Consider the following 27,868-nt stretch of genomic DNA (forward strand, 5'->3'; position numbering starts at 1 on the left):
TATGGGGAACCTCAGTATTTACAGCGTTTTTAGAAAAAACCTCCACATTTTAGTTGGTGTTTGTTGTTTTTTTTTTTGGTTTTTTGGAGGGCTGAGGCAAAAAAAAGGCTGCGGCTAGATGTTAGCTGGAAATCAATAGGAAAATATTAGACACTGGACTGAAAATGCAGAAAGTAAAAACGCGCCATAAAGGAGTTTTTACATGCGTGAAAAAAATTGGATTTCAAAATTCAGGAACCATTGCAAGATGGTGCCCAACACAACAACCCTTTGTAGAGCCACATATACCCAATAAAAAAAAAAAAAAAAAAAAAATGAATATTATTGCAGTCTCAGCTTTGCCATGGTGATTTGAAGGATATAACGCTAGACTAGCGAACAGCTTTAAATCGTAACCCATTTTCTGCCATGCAATTTTCTCTTGTCCAAAGAAGTTACAGCGCTAAAAAGTTTCATGCCACTCAATCAAAACAAAATACTATGAAAAAAAGTTAACCAAACATCCCCAATAACTTTGGTAAACTGGTTTAAAGGCTCGTGTTTTACTGCGGTTGATTCTGATAGGCTCCAGTAACATGAGAATTAAACTGCACCACTATGATTGTAATATCATCTCTGTACATCCGTGCCAGTTCTTCTGGAAGACTAAGCATCTTTGAAAGTCGCTCATGGTCAACAGCGCCAAACTCATTGTTGCCAACCGCATGCCTTATAAGGTGGGTGGCGGCATTTTGATCTTCAAAAACGGAAGAAATCCTGGCCCGTCTTTCCATAAGAAGGCCCTGCATCTGTCCCAATGTAACTTTATAACCTCCTACTGCTATCGGTTGCTGATGGTGAACACCCGTCAGATATTCTCCAACAATTCTCACCACGTCTTGCCTGTGCATCGTCTCCCAAAGCCCATCGGTAGCCAATATGAGGAACTTATCTTTAGGTCTTAGCCTGTGGTAGATCACTTCTGGTTCCGCACTTAAGTAAGGTGGGGTGTGGTAATTTGGAGGGATGAATTTAGTGTATTCGTTGTCATTCAGTTGATCAGGTCCAGACTCCACAACGCGTTTCTGAAGATCAATGCTCCACTTGAATTTAACATCACCAAAAGCTCTGAAGGGCATCAGTAACCCGAGAAGTCGGTCTTGCTTCACCACACTTTTCTCTTCCTTTGGATGTTCGGATCGTAGCCTTTGAATTTCAGATTCATTCTGAGCGTTATGATCATGGGACATGGTGACTGCCGACCAAGAGCCATCTTCTTCCTGAACCCCCAGCAAGGCACGACTATCTCCTGTGTTAGCCACGTGCAAGTCTACACCATCCACGTGAGCCACACAGGCAGTGGCTCCTGAAAAGGCCACTCTTAAGACCCAATAGTTCAGGAAAGAGTTAGGATCTCCGACTTGAGCTTCCAAAGACAGGTCATTGTCGAGTCTCTTAAAAGAATTGATCAAAGCCTCCTTGACGTCGGTGGTCTCCCCAGTGTTCAGATCAATCAGCTCCTGCCAGTAGGTCCGTAAGCTGCTGAAGTACAGTTTGGATGCCTCCTTACTAAAGTAATCATTTGGATGTTTGTGCCACTGCAAAATGGGTAACAACGCCCTCCCGCTTTCTACTGCGTGTTCAATCTCAAGTAGAGTCTCATGAGGTAGCAACGAAACGGCAATATAATAGAAGAGTCTTTCACTAACGGCTTGAGCGCACGCACAACCGGCATGGCCGTCAAACACACCTAAGAGCATGCCCCTGGTCTGTAAACACGTAGCCGCACTTCTTCGGTCTTCAATAGGGGCATTGGCGGGCAGCTGATTGCTCTCAAAACCAAGGATCGAACTGATGTTCTTACCATCAAATTCCGGCACCTTGAAACTGTATTCATTGGCTTTCAAGATACTGTTGACCTGCGGAGGAGTCAAGTAAAACCTCTGCGGAGTGGTCACATATTGTCTTAGCTGGAAACATGGCTCCCTGGGCCGCTGGAAGGCTCCGCATCGGAGGGGTCTTAAAGATGGATAACTGGATCTACAGCAAAGGGGTTTGTGGTGACAGTAACAGACGGAGCTGCAGATCCTGCCCAGCTCACAATTCCTTATGAGAGGAAAGAGAAGTTGCGTTGGAACAGACATCGCCTCCAGTAGTAATGCTGGGGAGCAACTTCTTCCTGGGAATCCTGCGGAGAGGAAAAGGATATTATTCATATAGATTCTACACCGTGAACAAGTAAACATGAACACGCGTTTCCATGAGGTCCCCATAGTGTTTATGGGAGAAGTCACTTCCCAGATCGCTAAAGGTTTTTTTTTTACCTGGCCTTATTAGAGCTTTGTGTGGGAGCCGTAGATTTAGGATCTGATCCAGTCACGGGAATGTACAGAATATGTTCCACGTGTTTGATATCTTTTATTAGTGCTAAATATACAGCCATATAAACGCTCCATGTCATCTAAATGTATTAACCTTGTAGAAACTACCAGGATCCCACAAAACTATTTAAAGAGGCTCTGTCACCAGATTTTGCAACCCCTATCTGCTATTGCAGCAGATCGGCGCTGCAATGTAGATAAGAGTAACGTTTTTTTTTTTAAAAAAACGAGCATTTTTGGCCAAGTTATCACCATTTTTATATTTATGTAAATGAGGCTTTCTAAAGTCCAAGTGGGCGTGTTTAAAGTAAAAGTCCAACTGGGCGTGTATTATGTGCGTACATCGGGGCGTTTTTAATACTTTTACTAGCTGGGCGTTCTGACGAGAAGTATCATCCACTTCTCTTCAGAACGCCCAGCTTCTGCCAGATTACGCTGTGTCGTCACTCACTTCCTGCCCCAGGTCCTGCATCGTGTCAGACGAGCGAGGACACATCGGCACCAGAGGCTACAGTTGATTCTGCAGCAGCATCGGCGTTTGCAGGTAAGTCGATGTAGCTACTTACCTGCAAACGCTGATGCTGCTGCAGAATCAACTGTAGCCTCTGGTGCCGATGTGGCCGACACGATGCAGGACCTGGGGCAGGAAGTGAGTGACGACACAGCGTGATCTCTCGAGAACACGGCTGTGTCTGCACTGCCAGAAGCTGGGCGTTGTGAAGACAAGTGGATGTTACTTCTCGTCAGAGCGCCCAGCTAGTAAAAGAAGTAAACACGCCCCGATGTACACACACAATACACGCCCACTTGGACTTTTGCAAGCCTCATTTGCATAAATACAAAAATGGTCATAACTTGGCCAAAAATGCTCGTTTTTTAACCCCTTCCCTCTTTAGCCACTTTTGACCTTCCTGACAGAGCCTCATTTTTCAAATCTGACATGTGTCACTTTATGTGGTAATAACTCCGGAATGCTTTCACCTATCCAAGCGATTCTGAGATTGTTTTCTCGTGACACATTGGACTTTATGTTACTGGCAAAATTTGCTCGATATGTTCAGTATTTAATTGTGAAAAACACCAAAATTTAGCGAAAAATTGCAAAAATTAGCATTTTTCTCAATTTAAATGTATCTGCTTGTAAGACAGGCAGTTATAATACACAAAATTGTTGCTAATTAACATCCCCCATATGTCTACTTTAGATTGGCATCGTTTTTTGAACATCCTTTTATTTTTCTATGACCTCACAAGGCTTAGAACTTTAGCAGCAATTTCTCACATTTTCAAGAAAATTTCAAAAGGCTATTTTTACAGGGGCCAGTTCAGTTGTGAAGTGGTTTTGAGGGCCTTATATATTAGAAACCCCAAAAAAGTCACCCCATTTTAAAAACTTCACCCCTCAAAGTATTCAAAACAGCATTTAGAAAATGTCTTAACCCTTTAAACATTTCACAGGAATTAAAGCAAAGTAGAGGTGAAATTTACAAATTTCATATTTTTCTGCAGAAATACATTTTTAATACAATTTTTTTTATAACACAGAAGGTTTTACCAGAGAAATGCAACTCAATATTTGTTGCCCAGTTTTTGCAGTTTTAGGAAATATCCCACATGTGGCCGTAGCGTGCTACTGGACTGAAACACCGGCCTCAGAAGCAAAGGAGCACCTAGTGGATTTTGGGGCCTTATTTTTGTTAGAATATATTTTAGGCACCATGTCAGGTTTGAAGGGCTCTTGCGGTGCCAAAACAGTCAAAATCCCCCAAAAGTGACCCCATCTGGGAAACTAGACACCTCAAGGAAATTATCTAGGGGTGTAGTGAGCATTTTCACCGCACAGGTTTTTTACAGAAATTATTGGAAGTAGGCCGTGAAAATTAAAATCAACATTTCTTCAAAGAAAATGTAGGTTTAGCGATTTTTTTTCTCATTTCCACAAGGACTAAAGGAGAAAAAGCACCGCAAAATTTGTAAAGCAATTTCTCCCGAGTAAAACAATACCTCACATGTGGTAATAAACGGTTGTTTGGAGACACGGCGTGGCTGAGAAGTGAAAGAGCGCTATTTGGCTTTTGGAGTTCACATTTAGCAGGAATGGTTTGCGGAGGCCATGTCACATTTACAAAGCCCCTGAGGGGACAAAACAGTGAAAACCCCAAACAAGTGACCCCATTTTGGAAACTATACCCCTTGAGGAAATTATCTAGGGGTGTAGTGAGCATTTTGACCCCACAGGTTTTTTGCAGAAATTTTTGCAAGTAGGCTGTGAAAATGAAAATCTACATTTTTTCAAATAAAATGTAGGTTTAGCTAATTTTTTTTCATTTCCACAAGGACTAAAGGAGAAAAATCACCATAAAATTTGTAAAGAAATTTCTCCCGAGTAAAACAATACCCCACATGTGGTAATAAACGGCTGTTTGGACACACGGCGAGGCTGAGAATGGAAAGAGCGCCATTTGGCTTTTGGAACTCAAATTTAGCAGGAATGGTTTGCGGAGGCCATGTTACATTTACAAAGCCCCTGAGGGGACAAAACAGTGGAAACCCCCCACAAGTGACCCCATTTTGGAAACAACACCCATTGAGGAAATTATCTAGGGGTATAGTGAGCGATTTGACACCACAGTTTTTTTTGCAGAAATTATTGGAAGTAGGCCCTGAAAATAATAATCTACATTTTTTCAAAGAAAATGTAGGTTTAGCTAATTTTTTCTCATTTCCAGAAGGACTAAAGGAGAAAAAGCACCACAAAATTTGTAAAGCAATTTCTCCCGAGTAAAACAATACCCCACATGTGGTAATAAACGGCTGTTTGGACACACGGCAGGGCTTAGAAGGGAAAGAGCACTATTTGACTTTTTGAGATCACATTTAGCAGGAATGGTTTGCGGAGGCCAGGTCACATTTGCAAAGCCCCTGAGGGGACAAAACAATGAAAACGCCCAAAAAGGGACTCCATTTAGGAAACTACACCTCTTGAAGAATGCATCTAGGGGTGTAGTGAGCATTTTGACCCCACAGATGTTTCATAGAATTTATTAGAATTAGGCAGTGAAAATAAAAACAGTCCTTTTTCTTCAATAAGACGTAGCTTTAGCGCAAATTTTTTCATTTTCTCAACAAATAAAGGAAAAAAAGAACCCAACATTTGTAAAGCTATTTCTCCCGAGTACGGCAATACCCCATATGTGGTCATAAACTGCTGTTTGGGCAAACGGCAGGGCTCAGAAGGGAAGGACCGCCATTTGGAGTGCAGATGTTGCTGGATTGGTTTCTGGGCACCTGTGGGCCCAAAACAGTGGAAACCCCCCAGAAGTGACCCCATTTTGTAAACTACACCCCTCAATGCATTTACCAAGGGGTGTAGTAAGCATTTTAACCCTGCAGGTGTTTTGTAGAAATTAGTGTGCGCTCAATGTTGCAGAGTGAAAATGGGATTTTTTCCCATAGATATGCCAATATGTGGTGCCCGGCTTGTGCCACCATAACAAGACAGCTCTCTAATTATTATGCGGTGTTTCCCGGTTTTAGAAACACCCTACATGTGGCCCTAATCTTTTGTCTGGACATATGACAGGGCTCAGAAGTGAAGAGTACCATGCGGAGTGGAGGCCTAATTTGGCGATTTACAAAGTATTGGTTCACAACTGCAGAGGCTCTGATGTGAAATAATAAAAAGAAACCCCTGATAAGTGACCCCATTATGGAACTGCACCCCTCAAGGCATTTATTAAGGGGTGTAGTGAGCATTTTCACCCCACAGGTCTTTTCCATAAATGAATGCGCTGCGGATGGTGCAAATTAAAAATTTATATTTTTCCCTAGATATGCCATTCAGTGGCAAATATGTCATGCCAAGCTTATGACGCTGGAGACACACACCCCAAAAATTGCTAAAAGGGTTCTCCCGGGTATGACGGTGCCATATATGTTGAAGGAAACTGCTGTTTGGGCACGCTGTAGGGTTCAGGGCCGAGGGAGCACCATTTGGCTTTTGGAGAGCGGATTTTGCTTGGTACTATATTTGTTTGAGTATTGCTGGTGTTTTATAATGTGGGGGTACATGTAAGCGGGGCGGAGTATATAAGGGGCATAGTCAGGTGGTATAAAAAAATAAAAATAATCCATGGATGTGTGTTACGCTGTGAAGCAATCCTTTCTGCACAGGCCGGTGTCGCACTGATAAATGGTGTCATTTCTTATCCCCCTTTTGGTCCACACTCCGCGCCTTTGTAGTTTGGGGAATTTTGCTGGGAAAGTATTATCCTGGTATAATACGGGCACCGTCGCTTCCATCGGATATGATTGGGCCCTCCCTTCCTGGTTCCCTAATTTTAGGTCCTTGATAAATCGCCTCTTGAAACAGAAGAAATGTTCTCCTCGGGCACAACTGCATATTTTTTTATTTCCTGACTTATTGGAGCCATAACTAATTTTATTTTTCATAGACGTAGCGGTATGAGGGCTGGTTTGTTGCGGGACGAGCTGTAGTTATTATTGGTACCATTTTGGGGTACATGTGACTTTTTGATCACCTTTTATCCTATTTTTTGGGATGCCAGGTAAACCAAAAAACGCAATTCTGGCACAGCTTTTTTTGGTTTTTTTTTATACAGAGTTCACCACGCATTATAAACTACATGTTACCTTTATTCTGCGGGTCAGTACGATTCCGGCGATACCTCATTTATAGAACTTTTTTATGTTTTACAACTTTTTGCACAATAAAATTACTTTTGTAAAAAGAATGTATTTTTTCTGTCGCCAAGTTGTGAGAACCATAACGTTTTAATTTTTTTGTCGACGGAGTTGTATGAGGGCTTGTTTTTTGCGGGACGAGCTATAGTTTTTATAGGTACCATTTTTGGATACGTGCGACTTTTTGATCACTTTTTATTGTAATATTTGTAGGGCAAAGTGACTAAAAAACAGAAACTCTGGTAACGTTTTTTACGGGTTTTTTTTACGCTGTTCACCGCGTGCAATAAATAATATAATATTTTGATACCTCCGGTCGTTACGGTCGTGGCGATACCAAATACATATGGTTTATTATTATTTTTCAATAATAAAGGACTTGATAAGAGTAAAAGGGGGATTGTGTGTTATTTGATTACTTGAAACTTTTATTGTTTTCAAACTTTTATTTTTTGCACTTTTTTTTACACTTTTTTATACTTTTTTTACACTTTTTCTCAAGTCCCACTAGGGGACTTGAAGGTCCAACGGTCAGATTTTTTTTTTTCTAATACATTGCACTACCTATGTAGTGCAATGTATTAGATCTGTCAGTCATTCACTGACAGCAAGCCGTTTAGGCTTCGCCTCCCGGCGGGGCCTAAATCGGCTTCCGTAATGGCAGAGCAGGAGACCATTGTGTCTCCTGTTGCCATAACAGCAGTCGCCAGTCCCGATTGCCTGTCAGGGCTGGCGATCTGCTTGTAACCGCTACGATGCAGCAATCGCTTTCGATTGCTGCATCGAAGGGGTTAATGGCAGGGATCGGAGCTAGCTCCGGTTCCTGCCGTTACAGGTGGATGTCAGCTGTACAGTACAGCTGACTTCCACCGCTGATGACGCCGGATCAGCTCCTGACCCGGCGCCATCTTGCCGGCAGCTACGGAGGCCGATCAGGCTCCGCCGCCGGGCGGATCTTGACCGGCTTCGGTGCTAGGCAGACCGGGAGGCCAGTATTAGGCCTCCGGTTGCCATTGCAGCCACCGGAACCCCGGCAATTTCATTACTGGGGTTCCGATGAGCTGCAAACACCTTAAGTGCAGCGATCGCGTTTGAGCGCTGCACTTAAGGGGTTAATGGCGGGGATCGAAGCTAATTTCGGTCCCCGCCGTTACAGTCGGATGTCAGCTGTAAGATACAGCTGAGATCCGGTGATGATGGGACCGGCTCAGCTTCTGAGCCGGTGCCAAACGTTTGACGTACATGTACGGCAAGATGCGGGAAGTCAGTACTTTCCATGACGTACATGTACGTCAAATGTCGGGAAGGGGTTAAAAAACAAAAACGTTACTGTAATCTACATTGCAGCGCCGATCTGCTGCAATAGGAGATAGGGGTTGCAAAATCTGGTGACAGAGCCTCTTTAAGCTTTTTTTGAAGAATAAGACTTAATGTACCCCATAATTGTCCACTGACAACAAAAGCCGAGCATGAAGCTGGAAGGTTTAGGGAATTTAGTTTGCCTTCTCTGTACTTGACAAAATGGAAAACTTAACAAAATCGGATTTAACCCCCTAATGACACGTCCGTGAGGATAGAATAATTTCTTGACTTTCTTTGCATTCTGGCGTTTATAACTTTTTAATTTTTTGTTTGACGTAGTTGTGCAAGACTGACTTTTCTGTTGCGGGACGAGTTAGGGTATGTGCACACGATGAGAGGCTTTTACGGCTGAAATGACAGACTGGTTTCAGGAGAAAACAGATGCCTCGTTTCAGCCGTAAATGCTCCTCCTCGCATTTTGCGAGGCTTTTCTGACAGCCGTAAATTTTGAGCTGCTCTTCATTGAGTTCAATGAAGAACGGCTCAAATTACGTCTGAAAGAAGTGTCCTGCATATAATGTGTAGAAGCGTCCCGCATATAATGTGTAGAAGCGTCCCGCATATAATGTGTAGAAGCGTCCCGCATATAATGTGTAGAAGCGTCCCGCATATAATGTATATAAGTGTCCCGCATATAACGTGTAGAAGCGTCCCGCATATAACGTGTAGAAGCGTCCCGCATATAATGTGTAGAAGCGTCCCGCATATAATGTGTAGAAGCGTCCCGCATATAATGTGTAGAAGCGTCCCGCATATAATGTGTAGAAGTGTCCCGCATATAATGTGTAGAAGCGTCCCGCATATAATGTGTAGAAGCGTCCCGCATATAATGTGTAGAAGCGTCCCGCATATAATGTGTAGAAGCGTCCCGCATATAATGTATAGAAGCGTCCCGCATATAATGTGTAGAAGCGTCCCGCATATAATGTATAGAAGCGTCCCGCATATAATGTATAGAAGCGTCCCGCATATAATGTATAGAAGCGTCCCGCATATAATGTATAGAAGCGTCCCGCATATAATGTATAGAAGCGTCCCGCATATAATGTATAGAAGCGTCCCGCATATAATGTATAGAAGCGTCCCGCATATGATGTATAGAAGCGTCCCGCATATAATGTATAGAAGCGTCCCGCATATAATGTATAGAAGCGTCCCGCATATAATGTATAGAAGCGTCCCGCATATAATGTATAGAAGCGTCCCGCATATAAGTGCCCTGCATATAATGTATAGAAGTGTCCTGCATATAATGTATAGAAGTGTCCTGCCTATAAGTGCCCTGCATATAATGTATATAAGTGTCCCGCATATAATGTATATAAGTGTCCCGCATATAATGTATATAAGTGTCCCGCATATAATGTATATAAGTGTCCCGCATATAATGTATATAAGTGTCCTGCATATAAGTGCCCTGCATATAATGTATAGAAGTGTCCTGCATATAATGTATATAAGTGTCCTGCATATAAGTGCCCTGCATATAATGTATATAAGTGCCCCGCATATAATGTATATAAGTGTCCCGCATATAATGTATATAAGTGTCCCGCATATAATGTATATAAGTGTCCCGCATATAATGTATATAAGTGTCCCGCATATAAGTGCCCTGCATATAATGTATAGAAGTGTCCTGCATATAATGTATAGAAGTGTCCTGCATATAAGTGCCCTGCATATAATGTATATAAGTGTCCCGCATATAATGTATATAAGTGTCCCGCATATAATGTATATAAGTGTCCCGCATATAATGTATATAAGTGTCCCGCATATAAGTGCCCTGCATATAATGTATAGAAGTGTCCTGCATATAATGTATAGAAGTGTCCTGCCTATAAGTGTCCCGCATATAATGTATATAAGTGTCCCGCATATAATGTATATAAGTGTCCCGCATATAATGTATATAAGCGTCCCGCATATAATGTATATAAGCGTCCCGCATATAATGTATAGAAGCGTCCCGCATATAATGTATAGAAGCGTCCCGCATATAATGTATAGAAGCGTCCCGCATATAATGTATAGAAGCGTCCCGCATATAATGTATAGAAGCGTCCCGCATATAATGTATAGAAGCGTCCCGCATATAATGTATAGAAGCGTCCCGCATATAATGTATAGAAGCGTCCCGCATATAATGTATAGAAGCGTCCCGCATATAATGTATAGAAGCGTCCCGCATATAATGTATAGAAGCGTCCCGCATATAATGTATAGAAGCGTCCCGCATATAAGTGCCCTGCATATAATGTATAGAAGTGTCCTGCATATAATGTATAGAAGTGTCCTGCCTATAAGTGCCCTGCATATAATGTATATAAGTGTCCCGCATATAATGTATATAAGTGTCCCGCATATAATGTATATAAGTGTCCCGCATATAATGTATATAAGTGTCCTGCATATAAGTGCCCTGCATATAATGTATAGAAGTGTCCTGCATATAATGTATATAAGTGTCCTGCATATAAGTGCCCTGCATATAATGTATATAAGTGCCCCGCATATAATGTATATAAGTGTCCCGCATATAATGTATATAAGTGTCCCGCATATAATGTATACAAGTGCCCCGCATATAATGTATACAAGTGTCCCGCATATAATGTATAGAAGCGTCCCGCATATAATGTATATAAGCGTCCCGCATATAATGTATATAAGTGTCCTGCATATAATGTATATAAGTGTCCCGCATATAATGTATATAAGTGTCCCGCATATAATGTATATAAGTGTCCCGCATATAATGTATATAAGTGTCCCGCATATAATGTATATAAGTGTCCCGCATATAATGTATATAAGTGTCCCGCATATAAGTGCCCTGCATATAATGTATAGAAGTGTCCTGCATATAATGTATAGAAGTGTCCTGCCTATAAGTGTCCCGCATATAATGTATATAAGTGTCCCGCATATAATGTATATAAGTGTCCCGCATATAATGTATATAAGTGTCCCGCATATAATGTATATAAGTGTCCCGCATATAATGTATATAAGTGTCCCGCATATAATGTATATAAGTGTCCCGCATATAATGTATATAAGTGTCCCGCATATAATGTATATAAGTGTCCCGCATATAATGTATAGAAGTGTCCCGCATATAATGTATAGAAGTGTCCCGCATATAATGTATAGAAGTGTCCCGCATATAATGTATAGAAGTGTCCCGCATATAATGTATAGAAGTGTCCCGCATATAATGTATAGAAGTGTCCCGCATATAATGTATAGAAGTGTCCCGCATATAATGTATAGAAGTGTCCCGCATATAATGTATAGAAGTGTCCCGCATATAATGTATAGAAGTGTCCCGCATATAATGTATATAAGTGTCCCGCATATAAGTGCCCTGCATATAATGTATAGAAGTGTCCTGCATATAATGAATAGAAGTGTCCTGCCTATAAGTGCCCCGCATATAATGTATATAAGTGTCCCGCATATAATGTATATAAGTGTCCCGCATATAATGTATATAAGTGTCCCGCATATAATGTATAGAAGTGTCCCGCATATAATGTATATAAGTGTCCCGCATATAATGTATATAAGTGTCCCGCATATAAGTGCCCTGCATATAATGTATAGAAGTGTCCTGCATATAATGTATAGAAGTGTCCCGCATATAATGTATAGAAGTGTCCCGCATATAAGTGCCCTGCATATAATGTATAGAAGTGTCCTGCATATAATGTATAGAAGTGTCCTGCCTATAAGTGCCCCGCATATAATGCATATAAGTGTCCCGCATATAATGCATATAAGTGTCCCGCATATAATGTATATAAGTGCCCTGCATATAATGTATAGAAGTGTCCCGCATATAAGTGCCCTGCATATAATGTATAGAAGTGTCCTGCATATAATGTATAGAAGTGTCCTGCCTATAAGTGCCCCGCATATAATGCATATAAGTGTCCCGCATATAATGCATATAAGTGTCCCGCATATAATGCATATAAGTGTCCCGCATATAATGTATATAAGTGCCCTGCATATAATGTATAGAAGTGTCCTGCCTATAAGCGCCCCGCATATAATGTACAGAAGCGTCCCGCATATAATGTACTGAAGCGTCCCGCATATAATGTACAGAAGCGTCCCGCATATAATGTACAGAAGCGTCCCGCATATAATGTACAGAAGCGTCCCGCATATAATGTACAGAAGCGTCCCGCATATAATGTACAGAAGCGTCCCGCATATAATGTACATAAGCGTCCCGCATATAATGTACATAAGCGTCCCGCATATAATGTACATAAGCGTCCCGCATATAATGTACATAAGCGTCCCGCATATAATGTACATAAGCGTCCCGCATATAATGTACATAAGCGTCCCGCATATAATGTACATAAGCGTCCCGCATATAATGTACATAAGCGTCCCGCATATAATGTACATAAGCGTCCCGCATATAATGTACATAAGCGTCCCGCATATAATGTACATAAGCGTCCCGCATATAATGTACATAAGCGTCCCGCATATAATGTACATAAGCGTCCCGCATATAATGTACATAAGCGTCCCGCATATAATGTACATAAGCGTCCCGCATATAATGTACATAAGCGTCCCGCATATAATGTACATAAGCGTCCCGCATATAATGTACATAAGCGTCCCGCATATAATGTACATAAGCGTCCCGCATATAATGTACATAAGCGTCCCGCATATAATGTACATAAGCGTCCCGCATATAATGTACATAAGCGTCCCGCATATAATGTACATAAGCGTCCCGCATATAATGTACATAAGCGTCCCGCATATAATGTACATAAGCGTCCCGCATATAATGTACATAAGCGTCCCGCATATAATGTACATAAGCGTCCCGCATATAATGTACATAAGCGTCCCGCATATAATGTACATAAGCGTCCCGCATATAATGTACATAAGCGTCCCGCATATAATGTACATAAGCGTCCCGCATATAATGTACATAAGCGTCCCGCATATAATGTACATAAGCGTCCCGCATATAATGTACATAAGCGTCCCGCATATAATGTACATAAGCGTCCCGCATATAATGTACATAAGCGTCCCGCATATAATGTACATAAGCGTCCCGCATATAATGTACATAAGCGTCCCGCATATAATGTACATAAGCGTCCCGCATATAATGTACATAAGCGTCCCGCATATAATGTACATAAGCGTCCCGCATATAATGTACATAAGCGTCCCGCATATAATGTACATAAGCGTCCCGCATATAATGTACATAAGCGTCCCGCATATAATGTACATAAGCGTCCCGCATATAATGTACATAAGCGTCCCGCATATAATGTACATAAGCGTCCCGCATATAATGTACATAAGCGTCCCGCATATAATGTACATAAGCGTCCCGCATATAATGTACATAAGCGTCCCGCATATAATGTACATAAGCGTCCCGCATATAATGTACATAAGCGTCCCGCATATAATGTACATAAGCGTCCCGCATATAATGTACATAAGCGTCCCGCATATAATGTACATAAGCGTCCCGCATATAATGTACATAAGCGTCCCGCATATAATGTACATAAGCGTCCCGCATATAATGTACATAAGCGTCCCGCATATAATGTACATAAGCGTCCCGCATATAATGTACATAAGCGTCCCGCATATAATGTACATAAGCGTCCCGCATATAATGTACATAAGCGTCCCGCATATAATGTACATAAGCGTCCCGCATATAATGTACATAAGCGTCCCGCATATAATGTACATAAGCGTCCCGCATATAATGTACATAAGCGTCCCGCATATAATGTACATAAGCGTCCCGCATATAATGTACATAAGCGTCCCGCATATAATGTACATAAGCGTCCCGCATATAATGTACATAAGCGTCCCGCATATAATGTACATAAGCGTCCCGCATATAATGTACATAAGCGTCCCGCATATAATGTACATAAGCGTCCCGCATATAATGTACATAAGCGTCCCGCATATAATGTACATAAGCGTCCCGCATATAATGTACATAAGCGTCCCGCATATAATGTACATAAGCGTCCCGCATATAATGTACATAAGCGTCCCGCATATAATGTACATAAGCGTCCCGCATATAATGTACATAAGCGTCCCGCATATAATGTACATAAGCGTCCCGCATATAATGTACATAAGCGTCCCGCATATAATGTACATAAGCGTCCCGCATATAATGTACATAAGCGTCCCGCATATAATGTACATAAGCGTCCCGCATATAATGTACATAAGCGTCCCGCATATAATGTACATAAGCGTCCCGCATATAATGTACATAAGCGTCCCGCATATAATGTACATAAGCGTCCCGCATATAATGTACATAAGCGTCCCGCATATAATGTACATAAGCGTCCCGCATATAATGTACATAAGCGTCCCGCATATAATGTACATAAGCGTCCCGCATATAATGTACATAAGCGTCCCGCATATAATGTACATAAGCGTCCCGCATATAATGTACATAAGCGTCCCGCATATAATGTACATAAGCGTCCCGCATATAATGTACATAAGCGTCCCGCATATAATGTACATAAGCGTCCCGCATATAATGTACATAAGCGTCCCGCATATAATGTACATAAGCGTCCCGCATATAATGTATATAAGCGTCCCGCATATAATGTATATAAGCGTCCCGCATATAATGTATAGAAGTGTCCTGCCTATAAGTGCCCTGCATATAATGTATATAAGTGTCCCGCATATAATGTATATAAGTGTCCCGCATATAATGTATATAAGTGTCCCGCATATAATGTATATAAGTGTCCTGCATATAAGTGGCCTGCATATAATGTATATAAGTGCCCCGCATATAATGTATATAAGTGTCCCGCATATAATGTATATAAGTGTCCCGCATATAATGTATACAAGTGCCCCGCATATAATGTATACAAGTGCCCCGCATATAATGTATACAAGTGCCCCGCATATAATGTATAGAAGTGTCCCGCATATAATGTATAGAAGTGTCCCGCATATAATGTATAGAAGTGTCCCGCATATAATGTATAGAAGTGTCCCGCATATAATGTATAGAAGTGTCCCGCATATAATGTATAGAAGTGTCCCGCATATAATGTATAGAAGTGTCCCGCATATAATGTATAGAAGTGTCCTGCATATATTGTATAGAAGTGCCCGCATATAATGTATAGAAGTGCCCTGCATATAATGTATATAAGTGTCCCGCATAATGTATATAAGTGTCCCGCATATAACTTATATAAGTGTCCCGCATATAATGTATATAAGTGTCCTGCATATAAGTGCCCTGCATATAATGTATAGAAGTGCCCTGCATATAATGTATATAAGTATCCTGCATATAAGTGTCCTGCATATAATGTATAGAAGTGTCCTGCATATAGTGTATAGAAGTGTCCTGCATATAGTGTATAAGTGTCCTGCATATAGTGTATAAGTGTCCTGCATATAGTGTATAAGTGTCCTGCATATAGTGTATAAGTGTCCTGCATATAGTGTATAAGTGTCCTGCATATAGTGTATAAGTGTCCTGCATATAGTGTATAAGTGTCCTGCATATAGTGTATAAGTGTCCTGCATATAGTGTATAAGTGTCCTGCATATAGTGTATAAGTGCCCTGCATATAATGTATCTAAGTATCCTGCATATAAGTGTCCTGCATATAATGTATAGAAGTGTCCTGCATATAGTGTATAGAAGTGTCCTGCATATAGTGTAGAAGTGTCCTGCATATAGTGTAGAAGTGTCCTGCATATAGTGTATAAGTGTCCTGCATATAGTGTATAAGTGTCCTGCATATAGTGTATAAGTGTCCTGCATATAGTGTATAAGTGTCCTGCATATAGTGTATAAGTGTCCTGCATATAGTGTATAAGTGTCCTGCATATAGTGTATAAGTGTCCTGCATATAGTGTATAAGTGCCCTGCATATAATGTATATAAGTATCCTGCATATAAGTGTCCTGCATATAATGTATAGAAGTGTCCTGCATATAATGTATAGAAGTGTCCTGCATATAGTGTATAGAAGTGTCCTGCATATAGTGTATAAGTGTCCTGCATATAGTGTATAAGTGTCCTGCATATAGTGTATAAGTGTCCTGCATATAGTGTATAAGTGTCCTGCATATAGTGTATAAGTGTCCTGCATATAGTGTATAAGTGTCCTGCATATAGTGTATAAGTGTCCTGCATATAGTGTATAAGTGTCCTGCATATAGTGTATAAGTGTCCTGCATATAGTGTATAAGTGTCCTGCATATAGTGTATAAGTGTCCTGCATATAGTGTATAAGTGTCCTGCATATAGTGTATAAGTGTCCTGCATATAGTGTATAAGTGTCCTGCATATAGTGTATAAGTGCCCTGCATATAATGTATATAAGTATCCTGCATATAAGTGTCCTGCATATAATGTATAGAAGTGTCCTGCATATAATCTATAGAAGTGTCCTGCATATAGTGTATAGAAGTGTCCTGCATATAGTGTATAAGTGTCCTGCATATAGTGTATAAGTGTCCTGCATATAGTGTATAAGTGTCCTGCATATAGTGTATAAGTGTCCTGCATATAGTGTATAAGTGTCCTGCATATAGTGTATAAGTGTCCTGCATATAGTGTATAAGTGTCCTGCATATAGTGTATAAGTGTCCTGCATATAGTGTATAAGTGTCCTGCATATAGTGTATAAGTGTCCTGCATATAGTGTATAAGTGTCCTGCATATAGTGTATAAGTGTCCTGCATATAGTGTATAAGTGTCCTGCATATAGTGTATAAGTGTCCTGCATATAGTGTATAAGTGCCCTGCATATAATGTATATAAGTATCCTGCATATAAGTGTCCTGCATATAATGTATAGAAGTGTCCTGCATATAGTGTATAGAAGTGTCCTGCATATAGTGTAGAAGTGTCCTGCATATAGTGTAGAAGTGTCCTGCATATAGTGTAGAAGTGTCCTGCATATAGTGTAGAAGTGTCCTGCATATAGTGTAGAAGTGTCCTGCATATAGTGTATAAGTGTCCTGCATATAGTGTATAAGTGTCCTGCATATAGTGTATAAGTGTCCTGCATATAGTGTATAAGTGTCCTGCATATAGTGTATAAGTGCCCTGCATATAATGTATATAAGTATCCTGCATATAAGTGTCCTGCATATAATGTATAGAAGTGTCCTGCATATAATGTATAGAAGTGTCCTGCATATAGTGTATAGAAGTGTCCTGCATATAGTGTATAAGTGTCCTGCATATAGTGTATAAGTGTCCTGCATATAGTGTATAAGTGTCCTGCATATAGTGTATAAGTGTCCTGCATATAGTGTATAAGTGTCCTGCATATAGTGTATAAGTGTCCTGCATATAGTGTATAAGTGTCCTGCATATAGTGTAGAAGTGTCCTGCATATAGTGTAGAAGTGTCCTGCATATAGTGTATAAGTGTCCTGCATATAGTGTATAAGTGTCCTGCATATAGTGTATAAGTGTCCTGCATATAGTGTATAAGTGTCCTGCATATAGTGTATAAGTGTCCTGCATATAGTGTATAAGTGTCCTGCATATAGTGTATAAGTGTCCTGCATATAGTGTATAAGTGTCCTGCATATAGTGTATAAGTGTCCTGCATATAGTGTATAAGTGTCCTGCATATAGTGTATAAGTGTCCTGCATATAGTGTATAAGTGTCCTGCATATAGTGTATAAGTGTCCTGCATATAGTGTATAAGTGTCCTGCATATAGTGTATAAGTGCCCTGCATATAATGTATATAAGTATCCTGCATATAAGTGTCCTGCATATAATGTATAGAAGTGTCCTGCATATAGTGTATAGAAGTGTCCTGCATATAGTGTAGAAGTGTCCTGCATATAGTGTATAAGTGTCCTGCATATAGTGTATAAGTGTCCTGCATATAGTGTATAAGTGTCCTGCATATAGTGTATAAGTGTCCTGCATATAGTGTATAAGTGTCCTGCATATAGTGTATAAGTGTCCTGCATATAGTGTATAAGTGTCCTGCATATAGTGTATAAGTGTCCTGCATATAGTGTATAAGTGTCCTGCATATAGTGTATAAGTGTCCTGCATATAGTGTATAAGTGTCCTGCATATAGTGTATAAGTGTCCTGCATATAGTGTATAAGTGCCCTGCATATAATGTATATAAGTATCCTGCATATAAGTGTCCTGCATATAATGTATAGAAGTGTCCTGCATATAGTGTATAGAAGTGTCCTGCATATAGTGTATAAGTGTCCTGCATATAGTGTATAAGTGTCCTGCATATAGTGTATAAGTGTCCTGCATATAGTGTATAAGTGTCCTGCATATAGTGTATAAGTGTCCTGCATATAGTGTATAAGTGTCCTGCATATAGTGTATAAGTGTCCTGCATATAGTGTATAAGTGTCCTGCATATAGTGTATAAGTGTCCTGCATATAGTGTATAAGTGTCCTGCATATAGTGTATAAGTGTCCTGCATATAGTGTATAAGTGTCCTGCATATAGTGTATAAGTGTCCTGCATATAGTGTATAAGTGTCCTGCATATAGTGTATAAGTGTCCTGCATATAGTGTATAAGTGTCCTGCATATAGTGTATAAGTGTCCTGCATATAGTGTATAAGTGTCCTGCATATAATGTATAGAAGTGTCCTGCATATAATGTATAGAAGTGTCCTGCATATAGTGTATAAGTGTCCTGCATATAGTGTATAAGTGTCCTGCATATAGTGTATAAGTGTCCTGCATATAGTGTATAAGTGTCCTGCATATAGTGTATAAGTGTCCTGCATATAGTGTATAGAAGTGTCCTGCATATAGTGTATAAGTGTCCTGCATATAGTGTATAAGTGTCCTGCATATAGTGTATAAGTGTCCTGCATATAGTGTATAAGTGTCCTGCATATAGTGTATAAGTGTCCTGCATATAGTGTATAAGTGTCCTGCATATAGTGTATAAGTGTCCTGCATATAGTGTATAAGTGTCCTGCATATAGTGTATAAGTGTCCTGCATATAATGTGCATAAGTGTCCTGCATATAATGTGCATAAGTGTCCTGCATATAATGTGCATAAGTGTCCTGCATATAAGTGTCCTGCATATAATGTATATAAGTGTCCCGCATATAATGTATATAAGTGTCCCACATATAATGTATATAAGTGTCCCGCATATAATGTATATAAGTGTCCCGCATATAATGTATATAAGTGTCCCGCATATAATGTATATAAGTGTCCCGCATATAATGTATATAAGTGTCCCGCATATAATGTATATAAGTGTCCCGCATATAATGTATATAAGTGTCCCGCATATAATGTATATAAGTGTCCCGCATATAATGTATATAAGTGTCCTGCATATAATGTATATAAGTGTCCCGCATATAAGTGCCCTGCATATAATGTATAGAAGTGTCCTGCATATAATGTATAGAAGTGTCCTGCCTATAAGTGCCCTGCATATAATGTATATAAGTGTCCCGCATATAATGTATATAAGTGTCCCGCATATAATGTATACAAGTGTCCCGCATATAATGTATACAAGTGCCCCGCATATAATGTATACAAGTGCCCCGCATATAATGTATATAAGTGCCCCGCATATAATGTATATAAGTGCCCCGCATATAATGTATATAAGTGCCCCGCATATAATGTATAGAAGTGTCCTGCATATAATGTATATAAGTGTCCCGCATATAATGTATATAAGTGTCCTGCATATAATGTATAGAAGTGTCCTGCATATAATGTATATAAGTGTCCCGCATATAATGTATATAAGTGTCCTGCATATAATGTGTAGAAGTGTCCTGCATATAATGTATATAAGTGTCCCGCATATAATGTATAGAAGCGTCCCGCATATAATGTATATAAGTGTCCCGCATATAATGTATATAAGTGTCCTGCATATAATGTGTAGAAGTGTCCTGCATATAATGTATATAAGTGTCCCGCATATAATGTATATAAGTGTCCTGCATATAATGTATAGAAGTGTCCTGCATATAATGTATATAAGTGTCCCGCATATAATGTATATAAGTGTCCTGCATATAATGTGTAGAAGTGTCCTGCATATAATGTATATAAGTGTCCCGCATATAATGTATATAAGTGTCCTGCATATAATGTATAGAAGTGTCCTGCATATAATGTATATAAGTGACCCGCATATAATGTATAGAAGTGTCCCGCATATAATGTATAGAAGTGTCCCGCATATAATGTATAGAAGTGCCCCGCATATAATGTATATAAGTGTCCCGCATATAATGTATATAAGTGTCCCGCATATAATGTATAGAAGTGTCCTGCATATAATGTATAGAAGTGTCCTGCATATAATGTGTATAAGTGCCCTGCATATAATGTATATAAGTGACCTGCATATAATGTATATGTGTCCCGCATATAATGTATAGAAGTGTCCTGCATATAATGTATAGAAGTGTCCTGCATATAATGTATAGAAGTGTCCTGCATATAATGTGTATAAGTGCCCTGCATATAATGTATATAAGTGTCCTGCATATAATGTATATAAGTGTCCCGCATATAAGTGCCCTGCATATAATGTATAGAAGTGTCCTGCATATAATGTATAGAAGTGTCCTGCCTATAAGTGCCCTGCATATAATGTATATAAGTGTCCCGCATATAATGTATATAAGTGTCCCGCGTATAATGTATACAAGTGCCCCGCATATAATGTATACAAGTGCCCCGCATATAATGTATACAAGTGCCCCGCATATAATGTATATAAGTGTCCCGCATATAATGTATATAAGTGCCCCGCATATAATGTATATAAGTGCCCCGCATATAATGTATATAAGTGCCCCGCATATAATGTATAGAAGTGTCCCGCATATAATGTATATAAGTGTCCCGCATATAATGTATATAAGTGTCCCGCATATAATGTATATAAGTGTCCTGCATATAATGTATAGAAGTGTCCTGCATATAATGTATAGAAGTGTCCTGCATATAATGTGTAGAAGTGCCCTGCATATAATGTATATAAGTGACCTGCATATAATGTATAGAAGTGTCCCGCATATAATGTATAGAAGTGTCCCGCATATAATGTATAGAAGTGCCCTGCATATAATGTATATAAGTGTCCCGCATATAATGTATAGAAGTGTCCTGCATATAATGTATAGAAGTGTCCTGCATATAATGTATAGAAGTGTCCTGCATATAATGTGTATAAGTGCCCTGCATATAATGTATATAAGTGACCTGCATATAATGTATAGAAGTGTCCTGCATATAATGTATAGAAGTGTCCTGCACTTCTTTTGATGAGGCTGTATTTTTACGCTTCGCCGTTTGACAGCTGTCAAACGACGACGCGTAAATGACAGGTTGTCGGCACAGTACGTCGGCAAACCCATTCAAATGAATGGGCAGATGTTTGCCGACGTATTGTAGCCCTATTTTCAGACGTCTGAAAATAGGTAGTGTGAACCCCGCCTTATACTTTATGTAGGTGTAATTTTTTGATACATGGATATTTAATTTCTGTTTTTTATTTTGGCAAAAATTCTCAAAAAAATAAATAAATAAAAAAAGCAGTTCCACAGCAGTTTATTTATTTTTCTACAGACTACACCGATCATAAATGCCATAAATTTGTTGAGCCGGCTGTTACAGTCGTGACAATACCAAATATGAATATTTAGTGTTTTGGAACTGGAATTCAACAGAACAAAAATAAAACCTCCTCTCATGCTTCGTCTGACATTGTAGTGCGGCGCTATGATTTCCTAGATGTATTGCTTTTAGGGAATAATATCTCCGAAATACAGCGCTGGGCAAAAAGCACCCTACGGAGTCACACAGTGTGCCCTCCAAACTCTGCCTACACTTCTGCTGTGTGCACGAGGCCCAACATAAGACGTTGCAACGAAAACTATTTAGCAACGCATGCAAGAGAAAATAATGCAGAGGAAAACAAAACGGTCCTGCAATGCAGATTAGAGTATTCACTGGGTGCGCAGACAGCGGCAGAGACAGAAATAGGCACAAGACATTTACAGCGCAACATTATACATATATATACCATCATGTGCAGAGAACACGTGTCCTGCGTACACTACAAGTCACCGCCATATGCAAAACCTTGAGCGAGCAGCCGAGCTCCATGAAATGCGACACTAACAGCTCAGCCGGATGAAAGGCTCTGTATTTTTAGAGCGCCTGTAACCAGATCTGGAGTTTGAAGGCTGTGACTATGACGTTGGGTGACTAATCAGCAGTGATTGATGAATCGGGTCTAACACAGCGATTATACATGATATATACCACGAATCTATGAGCCACGTTACTATCTATCATCCTAGAAATACTGATCCGCAGCATATGCCGGCCCATTCCAGGATCGGAACAAATACATCTGACTTGGTCAAGTATTGTGATCTGCTTATCTCAAGCACAGGTGTGATCATCACTGAACAGGATTTTCTATCCTGCCCCATACCAATATGACCAGAAACGGTAACGCTCAAAGTGTTACCGGATACAGTTTACTTTAGTCACGCTGGTTGACAGAAATAGGTCAGGGCTACACCTAGACTTTTTGGAGCGCTACGGACTGATTTTAATTGAGGAACAGCTGCAGTCCACATGTATACATTGAGTTGCATGTAACTTATCTGCAATTGCAGACCTGTAATTGTGGATAAAAACACTGATCCATTCATTTCTATGGGGCACGGACACCTTCCCGTATATTTACAGGTATGCGTCCAGGCCGTACAAATGACCCGCAAAAAATACGACATGTCCTCCTTTTTGCATTTATGGACCGTGCTCCTATACTTTATAATGTGAGCACGGCCCGCAAACGCAAGTGACCGTGCGTGCCATAATCATGGACCGTACACACGGCTACAGCTGAGTGCAGGGGCCTAAGGCAGTGGCGGTGGTTTGGGAGCCTAAATCCTCCTGACAAGTTCTCTTTAAGGAACAAAAATAGGGGGTTCTATCAGAGTGTTTCAGGACAGATCAATTGGACTGACTGGTGGATGACACGGACATCAGCGCACCCGGCCCCATCATTAGCCAGGGACACTCTCGCTAGACGCTTGTTTGAACAAAGCGGGTCACGGCGGTACATAGTATATGCTAGAGCAGGTGGACTGAGGTCCGGATGCCAGTTGTCCAGACCAGTGGCATCGCTAGCACCAGGCGTGGCGGGCAGAAGCCCGGATTCTTGGCCTCGGGCGACAGCCACATTCAATTATATCGGTGTCTTCAGGACGCAGATACAATTGAATACTATGGCGGAGCAGGGAGCTACACGCCACCATTCACCAGGCTACTTGCAATGTTAGACCTGCAGCCTATAAGATGCTGGGACAGGATCCCCGGCCGGCGTGATGACGTCACTGCATCGCGCCTGTCCTGTCTCGGCGTCTTATAGGCTGCAGGTCTAACGTGGCTAAGGAGGCCTGCAGAGCAGCTGTTACTCGTGGGCACAGGCTAGGTAAGTACAAGTTTTATGTGTTTGGGGGGCACTATATACAAGGGGGACTATCTAGAGGGGGCACTGATTGGTAACTATCTACAAAGAGCACTATGTGTGGCACTCTATAAGGGGACAGATAAGACTTGGATTTGTGCCGCAGATCCTTGGGTCGGAATTGCCTATGGAAAATCTGACCTGTATGAATATAGCCTTACTGTTGGTGTTCATCTCGGGCTGTCACCTAACGGCAGACCCAGGTAAATGGACCTTCACTAAAAATAGTTGAGTGCCCCATTTCTAGATATTTGCCACCAATGTATTAAGTGAGAAAGCCCCAACCTCCCGGCTGAATATCCAGCTCCTAGATCCCCTATTGCTGCACTGACACGGCAGGTTGACATTCTGATCAGACTGAAAACGTCCCATATGGGGCAAAGCAAATTACTCAGCATTCCTCACCATTTATCAAGATCTCTGCTTGACGTAATCGAATGGGAACATTCAGAGGCCGAAAACTTGTACAGACTAGTCGCAAATAAATAAATCTGTCTTGAGGGTTGCTACAATGTATCAGTGTAGTATAAATGTATCGGACTGGAGTCAACAAGCTCACAGAGGACTGCCAAGATGGGATACAACTAAGGCTCTGTTCACATCTGCGTTGGAGTCCCGTTCTGATGTTCCGTCAGAGGTTTCCGTCAGAATGGGACCCTGAACAGACACAAACAGACACCGACATAAACCAGAGGGTTCAGTCTCAATCACCATTGATTTCAATGGTGATGGAGCCGGTGCCCCTGGTTTCCGTTTGCCTCTTTTGTGTACCGAACCCGTCGTTTTACCGGAAGAAATAGCGGAGCTACCACTGAGCCTCTCTCTGACCTATCAGCATGAGGCTGTTCCCTTCAGACATTTCTAGGCCAGCGTCATCACTCCATATTGAATTGAATTAAATAGGAAGGTAAAACCCGCAACAAATAGCAGCCGTTGTGATTTTTTCAGCGGAAAAGCTGTGATTCTGCCGCAAAAAAACCGCAATGCAGTATATCTAGCGCGCGCTCTCATATATATATATATATATATATAATACTCCATCCAGGGAGGACATTTCATCCCATGTGACTGCTACAGCCAATCATAGGCTGCGCCAGTCACATGGGATGAAAAGTCATCCCAGGAGACTGGGCTGCAGGAGGGACACACGGCTATGGCAAGTATAGTTTGTTTTTTATACGTGCAGTTTTCTGTAGTGGACATTGCAGGTGAAAAACTGCACCAAAACGTGGAGTGATTTTTCGTCCGGAATTCCTTACAGGGACCAGGGCGGATACGCGGTGTACTTTTACACAACATATCCGCCCTGCGTGAACACAGCCTGAGTGATGAGAGGTTTGAGGTTATGGGACATGTGCCTTGTCAGATGACCATTTCAGGCAGGATCCGCTTGGCTGTAGAGATAACCAGTGACTGAGGAAACCTCCTAACTGCGTCCTCAGAAACTGTCACGGTCACCGCGGACGTACAAATTATCTATACGACTAAGGCTTCGTTCACATCTGCGTTGGGGTCCCGTTCTATCGGAACTTTCCGTCAGAACGGGACCCTGGGCAGACACAAACTGACAGTTTCCAGCACCATTGATTTCAACGGTGACGGATCCGGCGCCCGTAATATCCGTTTGTCTCTTTTGATCCGGTGCACAAAGACAAACGGAAACCACGGACATCGGATCCGTCAACATTGAAATCAATGGTGATGGAAACCTCTGGTTTATGTCTGTCTGCTCAGGGTCCCGTTCTGACAGAAAACTCAGATGGAACGTCAGAACGAGACCCCAACGCAGCTGTGAACAGAGCCTAACCTGTGCACCTGTGGTAAAGGCACTGCCATAATAATCTGCACTAGTATTACTGCTACTACAAAACATAATCTGCACTATTAGTATGACGTATAATCTGCACAATTAGTATGACGGCACATAATCTGCACTATTAGTAGGACGTATAATCTGCACTATTAGTAGGACGTATAATCTGCACTATTAGTAGGACGTATAATCTGCACTATTAGTAGGACGTATAATCTGCACTATTAGTATGACGTATAATCTGCACGATTAGTATTACGGCACATAATCTGCACTATCATGACGTATATTCTGCACTATTATCATGACGTATAATCTGCACTATTATCATGACGTATAATCTGCACTATTATCATGACGTATAATCTGCACTATTAGTATTACGGCACATAATCTGCACTATTAGTAGGACGTATAATCTGCACTATTAGTATGATGTATAATCTGCACTATTAGTATGACGTATAATCTGCACTATTAGTATGACGTATAATCTGCACTATCATCATGTCGTATAATCTGCACTATCATCGTGTCGTATAATCTGCACTATCATCATGTCGTATAATCTGCACTATCATCATGTCGTATAATCTGCACTATCATGTCGTATAATCTGCACTATCATCATGACGTATAATCTGCACTATCATCATGTCGTATAATCTGCACTATTATCATGACGTATAATCTGCACTATTAGTATTACGGCACATAATCTGCACTATTAGTAGGACGTATAATCTGCACTATTAGTATGACGTATAATCTGCACTATTAGTATTACGGCACATAATCTGCACTATTAGTAAAACGTGTAATCTGCACTATTATCATGACGTATAATCTGCACTATTAGTATTACGGAACATAATCTGCACTATTAGTAGGACGTATAATCTTCACTATTAGTATGACGTATAATCTGCACTATTAGTATTACGGCACATAATCTGCACTATTAGTAGGACGTATAATCTGCACTATTAGTATGACGTATAATCTGCACTATTATCATGACGTATAATCTGGACTATCATGACGTATAATCTGCACTATTATCATGACGTATAATCTGCACTATCATGACGTATAATCTGCACTATCATCATGTCGTATAATCTGCACTATCATCATGTCGTATAATCTGCACTATCATCATGTCGTATAATCTGCACTATCATCATGTCGTATAATCTGCACTATCATCATGTCGTATAATCTGCACTATCATCATGTCGTATAATCTGCACTATCATCATGTCGTATAATCTGCACTATCATCATGTCGTATAATCTGCACTATCATCATGTCGTATAATCTGCACTATCATCATGTCGTATAATCTGCACTATCATCATGACGTATAATCTGCACTATTATGATGATGTATAATCTGCACTATTATGATGATGTATAATCTGCACTATTATGATGACGTATAATCTGCACTATTATGATGACGTATAATCTGCACTATCATCATGTCATATAATCTGCACTATTATCAGGACGTATAATCTGCACTATTATCATGACATGATACCAGGCGTACCGCTCGCTCATTATGTGAGGTATTCCCTCCTGTGTGCCCGGTGCTGCACCATAGAGGAGGAGGAGGAGGATACGTACCGATCCGCCTGGGCCCGGGACACACACACATTCTCCTGTCACAACAAGCTGCGAACATCCACAACCTGCAACCGCCCGGCGGACAGCACAGACCAGCGCAGGAAAAAGAAGGGAACAGCCCGACATAGGACTGGAAGACAGACAAAAATAGCAGCAGAAGAGGGAGAGACGAACAGACAGTCACTACGGGGGAGAGCGGTACCTGCGGCCCCTAGTCAGCCCTCACATCCCGCCATCCACCGCACTACTGGCGGACACACCGAGCTCCGGTACCGGCCGCCCTTCCGCCGAGCAGCGCTAATCGCCTCTTTGACGTCACAGCCAGTACCCGTCCTTCAGCAGCTCTGAAAAGGCGATAAAATTCCTCGCCACACCCTCCACCCCGCCAATAGCAG

The 27,868-nt window shown here is 40.9% G+C and overlaps 1 protein-coding gene across 2 annotated transcripts; it reads right to left on the reverse strand.

Annotated features, from left to right (window-relative positions):
* Nucleotides 1–526: 526 nt before the first annotated feature.
* PDP1 (pyruvate dehydrogenase phosphatase catalytic subunit 1) lies at nucleotides 527–27,849 on the reverse strand. Of its 2 annotated transcripts, none has more exons than XM_075825921.1 (2): nucleotides 27,676–27,849; nucleotides 527–2,167 (listed from the first exon to the last, which is right to left on the reverse strand). In XM_075825921.1, exon 2 carries the CDS (start codon nucleotides 2,121–2,123, stop codon nucleotides 543–545), a length of 1,581 nt encoding a protein of 526 aa, XP_075682036.1. In that variant the 5' UTR covers nucleotides 2,124–2,167; nucleotides 27,676–27,849; the 3' UTR covers nucleotides 527–542. The 2 variants fall into 2 exon arrangements, with proteins under 2 accessions (XP_075682036.1, XP_075682035.1); XM_075825920.1 differs by lacking the exon at nucleotides 27,676–27,849 and adding an exon at nucleotides 27,474–27,578.
* Nucleotides 27,850–27,868: the final 19 nt, after the last annotated feature.

The sequence above is a fragment of the Rhinoderma darwinii genome, chromosome 5, assembly GCF_050947455.1.
Source record: "Rhinoderma darwinii isolate aRhiDar2 chromosome 5, aRhiDar2.hap1, whole genome shotgun sequence".
NCBI classification, from domain to species: Eukaryota; Metazoa; Chordata; class Amphibia; order Anura; family Rhinodermatidae; genus Rhinoderma; species Rhinoderma darwinii.